Genomic DNA, 12,146 nt, shown 5'->3' with positions numbered 1-12,146 from the left:
GAAAAGTCATGCTGGAAGAAAATGGGAGAGGCCAAGAGCGTAAGTCAACCACCTTACTTAAATTTCAACAAGGCTGTCCACCCCTACGTGACGTCAGAGAAGACTTCAAGAAGATGAAGATACGCCTCTCGCGAGAGGAAAGATCGCCCAGGAGCAAGTGTACGCCCGTCTGTGCCCCGCCTTCCCTAAGCCCCACCCACTCCCCGGTCCTCACTCCCACCTTGAACCAGCCACGTGTGACGCCATGACGCGTGCGTGGCCGCGGCGCAGGGGGCGGGCCCGCGGCGCGCCACCGGAGGAGGAAGTGGTGCGGTTGTTTCTCCCTCTGCGCCCATTGCTGGCTCCCCGGGCGCGGAGAGGGGCAGCTGTCGCTGCCGCTGCGTCGCCCTCTTTATTGCTGTTTCCCTCCATGTGCCCCGGCGCCGTCGCTCCCCTTCCTCAGGCCGCCGCTTACTCCGGGGTCTATGGAAGTAATGGAAGGACCCCTCAATCTGGTGAGTAGCCCCCAGAGGGTCGTGTCCGTCCTCGGGAGCTTTTGCTTCAGGAGTCCGGTCGCGTCTCCGGCGTGCTGTAGACCCTCGAGGCTGGGAGGCGGGTTTGGCGGGGGTGGTCCTGAGGGGTCGGGGAGACGAGCAGGCGTGGTTCCCCAGCGGCTCCGCGCAGGCTGCCCCAGACGTTGTGCCTTATGGCATCCCCGGGAAGCTCTCACGTCTCCCACTTCCCGCTGCCCCGGGGCTCCCCCTGCCGCAGTGCCCTGAGCGAGGGGCTTCCACCGGCCGGGAAAGCCACCTCCTCTTCAGGCTGGAGGAAATGCCTCCAAGCGCCACGTAACCACCTCGCTGCAGCCTCGAGGGGCACTGAGGCCGGCCAGGGCAGCAGTGGTGTGTAATACTGGGTTTAACTTCTAACATACAGGGTCTGAAGACCGAGCCTCCTTACTTTGGAGAGCTGGAGTAATACCCCCTACCCCCATTGTTTCCTCCACCCATTTCTCACCTACATTCAGATGCATAAACTGAGAATCTCCCTTCTCGGATAAGTGAGAGACAGCTGGAAAAAAAAGACAGGGCCGTCCCTGTTTTTAGCTCCGTTTCATCACTTTAGGCATCTTGAAAATACGGTAGATGTTTACCCCTTCTCAGAAAAAGTGCTTATAGGCCATTTACTTATTATGTTCTTAGGCATTTCAGATGTTCCCATTAAAACAGCAGCGAGCAACGCGAGTTCTTTCCTGACTGATTACTGCAGTAATTCCTAGAGGGCACCTACTTGAATACAGAAGTAAGGTTATAGACAGGCAGGAGGAACTTTTGGAGTCACGGGTTTGCAGTTCATTTGCGTTGGTGGGCGACGGCGGCATTGGAGAAAGGGAGGTATGGAGAATTAGTTTCTCAGGTTGGAACTCTGAACCCTAGTGTTCTGGAAGAGCCCTAGGCTGCATTTAAACCACTTTATAGAGAAGCAGTAGAGCTTGGTGGTTTGAGTATAGATTCTGGAGCTAGACTGCTTCAATTTCAGTTCTGGCTTTGTCACTCAGTAGCTCTGTGACCTTGGGCAAATTAGTTGACCTCACCCTGTTTCTGGTTTGTTGTGAGGATTAAAGGAGTAAATAGGTGTAAAGGGCTTAGAACAGTACCTTGTACCCAGTACAATGTAAGAATTAGCTATTATAGTAACCAGACCATAAGCTCTTAATTTAAAATCTCTTTTGTAAAATGAAGGCTTGGACTTGCTGGGCTTGAAAAGCCTGAGATTCTAGGACCTAAAGCTGTTGTTCCCAAATGACTGATGCCAGGTTAGCTGCTCTAAGAAGCGCCTCCCAGTTTTAAGTTGAGCTTGCCCCCATTGCTAAGAGTTGTTTACACTTAAAAAGAATTGGACGAGATTTGTGAGTTTTTAAAAAATCAGGGACATTATCTTGCCCTTTTTTGTTTTTAAGGTGACGTATAGTTTACAGTGAAATATAATGGATGGCTCAATACTGAAACTTCACAGGAATATTATTAGAAATAACCAGCAGTTTACAGAGTGCTTCAAAGTTCAAGTGTCCTTGCAAAATGACCATTGGTTCAGTTCCAGTTAGCTTCACTTTATTTGGCTACAGGCTGCAGCATAACGCCAGCCAACTGCCCCACTAGTGTGTGGTAGTTATGAGAAGACTGGAGTTGGGTGACATTTGTAGATGGAGCAGCAGAATCACCAGTTTAGGAAAATTTAGTTAAATGGTGACAATAGTATTATCTTTCTATAGGGGAGAATTTGGCTAGAGCCTTGTCAGGCAGACTAGCATAGTTCCATAATCCAGCTAGAAAATGTACCTGGACAAGTATCAGAAATTTGGCATCTTAAATTCATAAACCATTTGAGATTTGAAAGATCTGAGTTCTAACCTAGCTGTTTATTGGATGATAACAGTTGAACAGCGATTAACATTTTCTTGAATCATTTTAACTGCTAAGTACCAATGCGAGTCTGAATTTGTCAGTTTTAAAAGATGGTTGTTGGTTTTTTTTTTTTAAGACTTATCAATTTTTTTTTTTTACATCAGCAATTAACAACTTAGTATCCAGTTGACTAAAAGTGAGAAATAGCTCTTAGTGCTATGATTTAATGAGTGCCTGTGAAAATACCAGTAGTTTATATAGGCTTTCTCTAATGACATTATAGTGTAGTCCAGATCTGTTGTATAAGGACTTATTACAGTACCTAGGTTTATTATTATGTGTCCTCAGAGCATGCTTGGAATTTAGGGAGAACTGCTTCCCCTTTTTTCAAAAAAATAAGCCTAGACTGAGAGAAATTAAGTAATTACTTAGATTGGTGGGTCAGAACTTATTTTAATATCATGACCTTTTCCAACAGTAGTTCTGAATTAATGTACAGTACTCACCATTTTCATTTCAGTATGGTCCTTATTTATATTGAACTGTGGATTCTGTGTCTTTAGTGCCTTTGCTTTAGTATTGATTCTCTTAGTCAGGTTTGTAGTAAGGGCCTTATATGCTTATTTCCTAGCAGTAGATTTTTAAGATACAGAAGAGACTGGTTCAAAAATAGTCATTTTAATATTTAATACAGATACTGTGTTCTAGTGTTCTGGTTTTTGAAATTGGTCAAAAGAAAAAATCATATTTCCATTGTTGGGGGAAGAGGAATGACTATTTGGACTGAATAAGTTTTGTTTCATCAGTTTTTTTCTTTTTGTCAGTTTTTAATATAGAAAAATTATAACTTATAAAGTTACTTAGTGTATATTTAGGCATTTCTTTCCATTTAATTTTGTCAAAGTGAGTGCTGGTAGCAAATGTCAAAACTTGTGTGAGATAATTTGTAGTTCTTTGATTTGTTTACTGCCTATTTGGGAAGTGATGTCAGACCTTAATTTACACATGACTGTTGCTCATGCTTTGTTTACCTACTCTGCAAACTCTTAAGGACAGGGTCCATGTGACTGTGGCCACAGTTGTATGTGTTTGGCTCTATTAAGTGCTGAGAATGTTTTGTTGAGTAACTGAGCGTCCCTCTAGAGTGGTCATTTCTCATCTGAGACAAGGAATCAGATATCATGGTCCAGAGAATGGCCTTGTACATACCCAGAGCCTTTATAATTATCCCGTCTTACTTATGGTGGCAGTAAAATCTTTAAGGTAAAAAAAGAGGCTGTTTTGAACCACTTTCTTGTTGCCCTAAAAAATTTCAGGTAAAGTTCATCTTCTCACAGCTATGTTGGGCTCAATGGAGGTGCTCTGGGGAAAGGTGGTAGAGCACTAAGACTTAGCCAACAATTACTAAGTGCTAGCGTTGGCATCCGGCACTTTACATATATAGTTGACCTTTGAACAATGTGGGGATTAGGGGTGCCAGCCTCCTGTGTGGTCAAAAACTCCACGTATGACTTTTGACTCCCCAAAGACTTTTTTTATGATTATACTGTTAATTTTATGAAATGACTACCTTCCTTAAATTTCTGTATATTCCTTTATTATTTTCCACTTTTTCTGTATATTCAGCAATAATCATAAATAATTTTTTAACGATTTATTTATTTGAGGGGGTGGGAGAGGGGCAGAGAGAATCTCAAGCAGACTCCCTGCCGAGCACAGAGCCTAATGCAGGGCTCAGTCCCACAAGGCCAAGATCATGACCCGAGCCCAAATCAAGAGCTGAAATCAAGAGTCCAACATTCAACTGACTGAGCCACCCAAGTGCCCCCCATAAAGAATATTATTAATAAATGAGAACATAATTTAAATATGCCTCTATTATTTTACCAGTATTTACCTAAACTTAAATATTTCTTTTTTTTTTTTTAAGATTTTATTTATTTATTTGACAGAGATAGAGACAGCCAGCAAGAGAGGGAACACAAGCAGGGGGAGTGGGAGAGGAAGAAGCAGGCTCCCAGGGGAGGAGCCTGATGTGGGGCTCGATCCCATAACGCCGAGATCACGCCCTGAGCCAAAGGCAGACGCTTAACCGCTGTGCCACCCAGGCGCCCCTAAACTTAAATATTTCTGTTTCCATAACCCTAATAGTCTTTATTTAATGTTTCAAGTTTTTATTTAAATTCTAGTTAACATAAAGTGTAATGTTAGTTTCAGGAGTAGGATTTAGTGATTCATCACTTACATGTAACACCCAGTGCTCAGTCAAAAGTACCCTCCGTAATACCTGTCACCCATGTAGTCCATCCCCCCTCCCCCGCCACCCTCCAGCAGCCCTATTTGTTTTCTGTAGTTAAGAATCTCTATTATGGTTTGCTTCCCTCCCTACCTCCCTCTCTTTTTTCTTTCCCTTATGTTCATGTGGGGTTTTTTCCTTTAAATTCCACATGTGAGTGAAATCGTATATTTGTCTTTGACTCACAGACTTCGTTTAGGATAATACTGTCTCGTTCCATCCACGTCGTTGCAAATGGCAAGATTTCATTCTTTTTGATGACTAATATTCCATTGTAAATATATACCACATCTTCTCTATCCATTCACCAGTCAGTGGACATTTGGACTCATCCATAATTTGGCTGTTGTGATAATGTTGCTGTAAATATTGGGATGCATGTGTTCCTTTGAATCACTATTTTTGTATGCTTTGGATAAATTCCTAGTAGTGCAATTGCTGGGTCGTAGGGTAGTTTTATTTTTAACTTTTTGAGGAACCTCCATACTGTTTTCCGGACTGGCTGTACCAATTTGCATTCCCACCAACAGTGTAAGAGGGTTTCCCTTTCTCTGCATGCTGGCCAGCCCCTGTTATTTCTTGTGTTGTTAATTTTAGCCATTTTGACAGGTGTGAGGTGATATCTCATTGTAGTTTTGATTTGTATTTCCCTGATAATGAGTGATATTGAGCATCTTACATGTCTTGTCCATCATGGGTGTCTTTGGAAAAATGTCTGTTCATGTCTTCCCATTTCTTAACTGGAGTATTTGTTTTTGGGGTGTTGATTTTGATAAGTTCTTTATAGATTTTGGACTAACCCTGTCTGATTATGTCATTTGCAAATATCTTCTCCCATTCCGAAGGTTGCCTTTTAGTTTTGTTGATTGTTTGAAGTCCCAGTAGTTCATTTTTGCTTTTGTTTCCCTTGCCTCTGGAGGTGTGTCTAGTAAGAAGTTGCTATGACTGATGTCAGAGGGGTTGCTGCCTGTATTCTCTTCTAGTATTTTGATAGTTTCCTGTCTCACATTTAGATCTTTCATCCATTTTGAATTTATTTTTGTGTATGGTGTAAGAAAGTGGTCCGTTTCATTCTTTTGCATGTTGCTGTCCAGTTTTCCCAACTCCCTAAAGACTTACTAATAGCGTAGTGTTGACTGGAAGTCTTACCAATAACATAATCAGTTGATTAACACATATTTTGTATATGTATTATGTACCGTATCCTTACAATAAACCAGAGAAAAGAAAATACTAAAATCATAAGGGAAATACTTTACAGTACTACACTGTATTTACTGAAAAAAAAAAAAATCCACATATAAGTGGACCTGTGCAGTTTGAACCAATGTTGTTCAAGGGTCAGCTGTCTTATTTATCTTCTTAGTAGCTGTATATTTCCCCGTTTTACTGATTAAGATATGGAAATGCAGAGCAAGTGGTGACAGTGGGGTGTGAAAGCAAGATTCTCATTAAAATAGTGATCTGTTAGATCAGCGTTTGCCCATTTGTTTTGACTGTGATCCACAGTGAGATTTTTACGTAATGACCAGTACACACATACATATGTATATATTACTGTAGAGCTGCCACATTATGCATATGCCTCTTGAAATTATGCAAAATGCAGGGGTGCTCAAAAATTTCACCCAAAACAAAATTCTAATATTTACTATTACAAATATTTTTTAAAAATTAGAGTAGCATTTACTACTTTTTACTGTATAATGTTTCCTATTAGGTTTTTTAAACTCTAATATTTACTGTTAGAGCTTAAACATTTACTCTAATATTTACTATTAGTTTTTTAAAATGGTGGTTTTGACTCAGTAAATTGATTTCATAACTCATTGGTGGGTTGTATCCTACAGTTTGTCTTCACAGCAGATGATGGCAGTTCTGAAGAAAAGTAAGCTACATTGGAAATAAGGTAGGAAAAAAGATAAAGCAGAGCTGCATGTGGGAGAAATTGATCCTTAGACTTAAAATCAAAAACAGGTCTTGGACTTCTCTAACACTTGAGCAATTACCTTAAGTATAATTATATTACATTAGTTTGACAGGTTAATTCATTACTTACTTTACTGTTAGGAGATACTACTTGCCTGTAGGAGACTTACAGTGAATTTATTGGGGAAGGTGAGAGTGAATGCGGCTTCTCACCAAGTTTCCTGTAGTCTGTCCAGCCTAGACTGCAGCCTGTCTCCCCAACACTGGTGTCACCTGGGGCTGCAGTCCCATTTGAAGGTTCCACTGGGGCAGGAGCTACTTCCAAGCTCACTCACATGGTTGATGGTAGGGTTCAGTTCTTTGAAGGCTTTGTAATCCCCTTTTGGACTCAGTTCCTTGTTGACTGTTGGCAAACTACCCTCAGTTTCTTCCATGTGAGCCTTTCCATAGGGCAGTTCACAGCAGGACTGTTGGCTTCATTAAAGTGAGCAAGGGAGAGAAAGTCCTACCAAGATGGAAGTGACAGTCTTTTGTAACCTGATCGTAGAAGCAACATCCACCACCTTTGCTGTATTCTGTTCCCTTAGGTGCAAGTCACTAGGTTTAGCACACATGTGAGGGGAAGAGATTACGTAAGTGTGTGAATACCAGAAGGCGGGGGTCATTGGGAGCTACATCAGAAGCTGCTTACTACAGTTGTTGATAGAGAAGCAAAGAAAATAACTGAATCAACAAAGAAACAAGAAATATAATTGTGTGGGGCTACATCAAACTAATAAGCTGCCTGACAAAGGAAATCATTGACAGAATAAATGGGAGAAAATACTTGCAAATCATACGTCTGCTAAGGTGTTAATGTCTAAAATATATAAAGAATTCATATAACTCAATAGCTGAAAAGCAAGCAGCCCAATTAAAAAATGGACAGGATTTGAGTAGACGTTATTCCTTTTCTTTTTTTTTAAATATTTTATTTATTTATCAGAGAAAGAGCATGAGTGGGGGAGGGACAGACGGAGAAGCAGGATACACTGTTGAGCCAGGAGCGTGACACGGGGTCATTCCCAGGACCCCGGGATCATGACCTGAGCCAAAGGCAGACACTTAACTGAGCCACCCAAGTGCCCCAAATAGACATTTTTCCATAGGAGACATGCAGATGGCCAACCGGTACATGAAAAGATACTTAACATCACTGATCATCAGGGAAATGCACAGCAAAACCACAAGGTACCATCTCACCCACGTTAGAATGGCTAATATCAAAAAGACTAGAAATGACAATTGTTGGCTAGGATGTGAAGAAAAGAGAACCCTTGTGTACTATTGGTGGGAATGCAAACTGGTGCAGCCAATCTGGAAAACAGTATGGAGGCTCCTCAGAAAATTAAGACTAGAACTACCTTATGATCCAGCAGTTCCACTTGAGGGTATTTGAAGAAAATGAAAACACTAACTTGAAAAGATATATAGACCCCGTGTTCATTGAAGCATTATTTACAATAGCCAGGATATGGAAACAACCTAAGTTTCCATTGATGGATGAATGGATAAAGATGTGGTACTTACACATTGGGATATTATTTAGCCAAACACATACACAAAATGAAATCTTCCCATTTATGACAAAATGAATGGACATAGAGGGCATTATGCTATGTGAAGTAAGTCAGAGAAAGATATGTGTGATTTTCCTTACATATGGAACTTAAAAGGCAAAACAAACAGAAAAGCTCAGAGAACAGATTGGTAGTTGTCGTAGGTGGTGGTAAGGGGGTGGTCAGAATAGATGGAGGAGGTCAGAAGGTGCAAACCTGTAGTTATAAATAAGTCCTGGGATATAATGTATAGCCTGGTGACTGTTGCTAATAATACTGTATTGCGTATTTGAAAGTTGTGAAGGTAGTAGATCTTAAAAGTCTTGATCCAAAGAAAAAAGTTTTGGGGCACCTGGGTGGCTTAGTTGGTTAAGTGTCCGACTCTTGATTTTTGGCTCAGGTCATGATCTCAGGGTCATGAAATTGAGCCCTGTGTTGGGCCTGCTTAAGATTCTCTCTTTCCCTCTCCCTCTGCTCCTGACCTTAAAAAAAAACAACAACAACAACAAAAAGAAGAAAGTTTTTTGTAATAATATATGGTGTATGATGTTAAGTAGACTTATTGTGGTGATCATTTTGCAATACACACAAATATCAAATCATGTACACCTGAAACTAATACAATGTTACATGTCAACTATACCTGAATTAAAAAAGAAAATATCCTATGGTTTCAGGTGTACAACATAGTGATTTAACAATTCTATACATTACTCAGTGCTCACCATAAATAATCACCATCTGTCACCATACAATGTTATTAAAGTATTATTGACTATATTCCTTGTGCTGCACTTTTCATCTCCATGACTTAAAACTGGAAGTTTGTTATCTCTTAATCCCCTGCACCTGTTTCCTTCATCAACCCACCCGTCTTCCCTCTGGCAACCACCAGTTCTCTGTATTTATGAGTCTGTTTCTATTTTGTTGGTTTGGAAAACACTGATTTTTATGAAAGATTTACACACTTTTATAAGAAGTCCAGGAGGTTAAAACAGACAAAAAATCGAGCTCATTTATTTACCAGCAAGGGAGATGAAAATGGGTTAATGGAGTTGAAGCTCTTGAAGAGTGTTATGTTGCCTTTTCCGCCGAAGTTTCCTGGCCAGTATTGATACTTTTAAGAAAAAGATAAATAAAATTTAAGCTTAATTTGTTTTGTTTAGTAGCCAAAATAGATGCATTCTTGGCTTAAACATTTTTTGAATTGTTAGTGAAACCATTCATAAAGACCTGGAGTGTTTTTTATCCTTTCTTAATGAATTTGAAATATTGAGATAAAGCCTTTTCCATAAATCGGTCCATCTTGAAATACTTGGCCAAAAAACACTACGTTATCAGAATTAAAATATATCACTGCCCAGACTGCTTTTAGAATCTCTCAACCAACATTTCCATATTAATTGCTTCTTGTTCCTGTTTTATTTTGAATTACCAAAGAAACTTATTTATAGACTTAGTATGTTTAATGGCTGTGATTCTACCAAGAACAGTATTTAAAGAGATTAATTTTAAATTAAAGGGATCTTTAAAAATTGTTTTAAAAATAAGTATTGGGGTACCTGGGTGGTTCAGTTGGTTAAGCATCCAACTCTTGATCTCAGGGTCGTGAGTTCAAGCCCTAGCATGGAGTCTACTTAAAAAAAAGGAAGTATCAATAATAATAATAATAATAATAATAAGGAAGTATCAATAATAATAATAAATACAATAAGAAGTATTACCAAAATAAATTTCCTATAATATCTTCAGTTAGAGAAAAAAGCAATTTAGTCTCCCCAACTACATTGTGAACTTGATGGCAAGTACCGCCAAGGTACTTTTGTCTTTTAACTAGTTTTTCACAATACTCTCATTTTAGAGATGGGAAAACTCAGGCAGAAAATTTAGAAAGCCAATTTCATGTGTCTAGTAAGTGTTCAAGCTGAGATTTGAACCTAGGCAGTCAAGCTCTGTACATAGTCATGGCTTGCTGGGTGTCTAACAAGAACTTAGTAGGAACTGTGTTTTTGTTTTTGTTTTTTTTAATAGGGAATTTGATTGCTGTTGTGCCAAATAACCTAGAGTAGCTGTGTGTTTTTAAATGAGCTGTAACTCCTGAATTTACAGAGTGATCAGAGATTGGACTTTACGTGGGGAGGTTTTAGTGAATTCGGGAGGGGTAGGAGATCTGTTCTCACCACTCAAGAACTTTTTGTTTCTTTGGTGTTCAAGAAACAATTTACTCGATTACTCTGGAGCTTGAAATTGAATTAGGGAGCTTCATAAATATAGTACAAGGTAGAAAGTGGTTAATGTCATCAGAGACACAGATGATAGAGACATAGCATCAGAGCAAGGTGACCTCAGAGCGTATCTCGTCCCTGCTTCTCAGGAGTGTGTCCAGGAGCCAGCTGCTTCCCCTGCATCTGCTCTAGACATACTGAATCAGCCTGCATTTTAACCAGATCGCCCGGTGATTTGTACTCCATTAAAACTTCAAGTACCGATCTGGTCCATGTCTATGATTTTACAGAGCCTGAAGGATGAAGTAGTTTAACTTGGCAGTGGGAAAGCCAAGACTTGAGCCCAGAGCCCTGGCTTCATGGTAGGGTAGGATCTGCACTTTGCCACGCATAGTTAGGAGGTACTTTGGAATTTCAGAGCAGGTTTGTCTCTTCTATATGGCTTCTTTCAAAGCTCAGAAAGGTTAAGACACCTGGAGATTCACCCCTTTTCTTTGGTTTCATTTACTACCTACACTTAGAGCCTTGTTGATAGAGTGCCACTTGCTTTAATTATATTATTGGAACATGTTACTTAGAGAAATTGTGTTGATCATAACTTAGCTTTCTTCATATATAGTCTCTTCCCAAAAGATCTGTATCATTGCTGGGTACTATAAAATACTCCTGTGTTCAGAATGTATTTTTTGCTCAGTTAAAAGTATTTTAACGCAACTAATGAATCATTGAACTTTATATCAGAAACCAGAGATGTACTATATGGTGGCTAACATAATATAATAAAAAAAACATTAAAATAAAAAAAAAGTATTTTAAGCTCCTAGCCATTTCTTTTACCCATTATTATTTTCAGGAACAAATTGAGACTTAGAGGAAAAGTTTAATTATTATTTGAAGAATAAAAACCTCAAATGGTAGAAATGGATGATCTTGCTTTTAAAGTGTGTTGCTGTGTCTTCCTTACAAAAATAGAAGGGAAAATATAAACAGCAAGCATTGCTGAGAGTGCTGTTTTCTACTTTTGTCTTCACCTCTGTTCACATTGAGCATAATTTGCAAACATGCCCAGAATAGTTCTAATCTCAGTTGCAAAACTGATTCTCTGAAGTATTTTTATGAGGCATCTGTGGCACAGTCTTTGAAAAGCCTTCAAGATAAATCGCTTTACACCTGACAGAACAGATATGCTTTTTGCCTTCTTAAAACATTGAGGTAAAGGGGTGCCTGGCTGGCTCGGTTGGAAGAGCATGTGACTTGTGCTGTGAGTTCAAGCCCCACATTGGGTGTAGAGATTACTAAAAAAAAAAAAAAAAATTAAAAAACTTAAAAAAAAATTTTTTTTTAAAGATTTTATTTATTTATTTGACAGAGATAGAGACAGCCAGGGAGAGAGGGAACACAAGCAGGGGGAGTGGGAGAGGAAGAAGCAGGCTCATAGCAGAGGAGCCTGGTGTGGGGCTCGATCCCATAACGCTGGGATCATGCCCTGAGCCGAAGGCAGACGCCTAACCGCTGTGCCACCCAGGCGCCCCACTCTTTATCATTTTTAAGTACACAGTATGGTAGCAAGTATATTCACTTGCTGTGCAACAGGTCTCCAGAACCTTTCACCTTGCAAAACTGAAACGCTGCACCTCCAACAACAGCTCCACTTTTCTCTCCCGCCACGCTCTGGCAGCCGCTATTTCACTTTCTGTTTTTATGACTTTGACTA

At 39.9% G+C, this 12,146-nt stretch overlaps 1 protein-coding gene across 2 annotated transcripts in view; it reads left to right on the top strand.

The window, feature by feature from the left end:
* Positions 1-223: 223 nt before the first annotated feature.
* NRBF2 (nuclear receptor binding factor 2) overlaps positions 224-12,146 on the top strand; it is a 28,274-nt gene continuing 16,351 nt past the window's right edge. The window contains exons 1-2 of one of the 2 annotated variants that reach the window (XM_026504307.4): positions 264-494; positions 6,531-6,589. Coding sequence is in view for 1 of the 2 variants with exons in the window: in XM_026504306.4 (XP_026360091.1) it covers positions 465-494 (30 nt within the window). In the remaining variant the exon portion in view is untranslated. Of the gene's footprint in view, positions 495-6,530; positions 6,590-12,146 lie in introns of both variants that reach the window. The other variant, XM_026504306.4, reaches the window with a different exon arrangement.

Source organism: Ursus arctos, unplaced genomic scaffold (assembly GCF_023065955.2).
Source record: "Ursus arctos isolate Adak ecotype North America unplaced genomic scaffold, UrsArc2.0 scaffold_7, whole genome shotgun sequence".
NCBI classification, from domain to species: domain Eukaryota; kingdom Metazoa; phylum Chordata; class Mammalia; order Carnivora; family Ursidae; genus Ursus; species Ursus arctos.
Note: the sequence above shows the minus strand (reverse complement) of the source record. Positions and strands in the feature narration are given on the sequence as shown.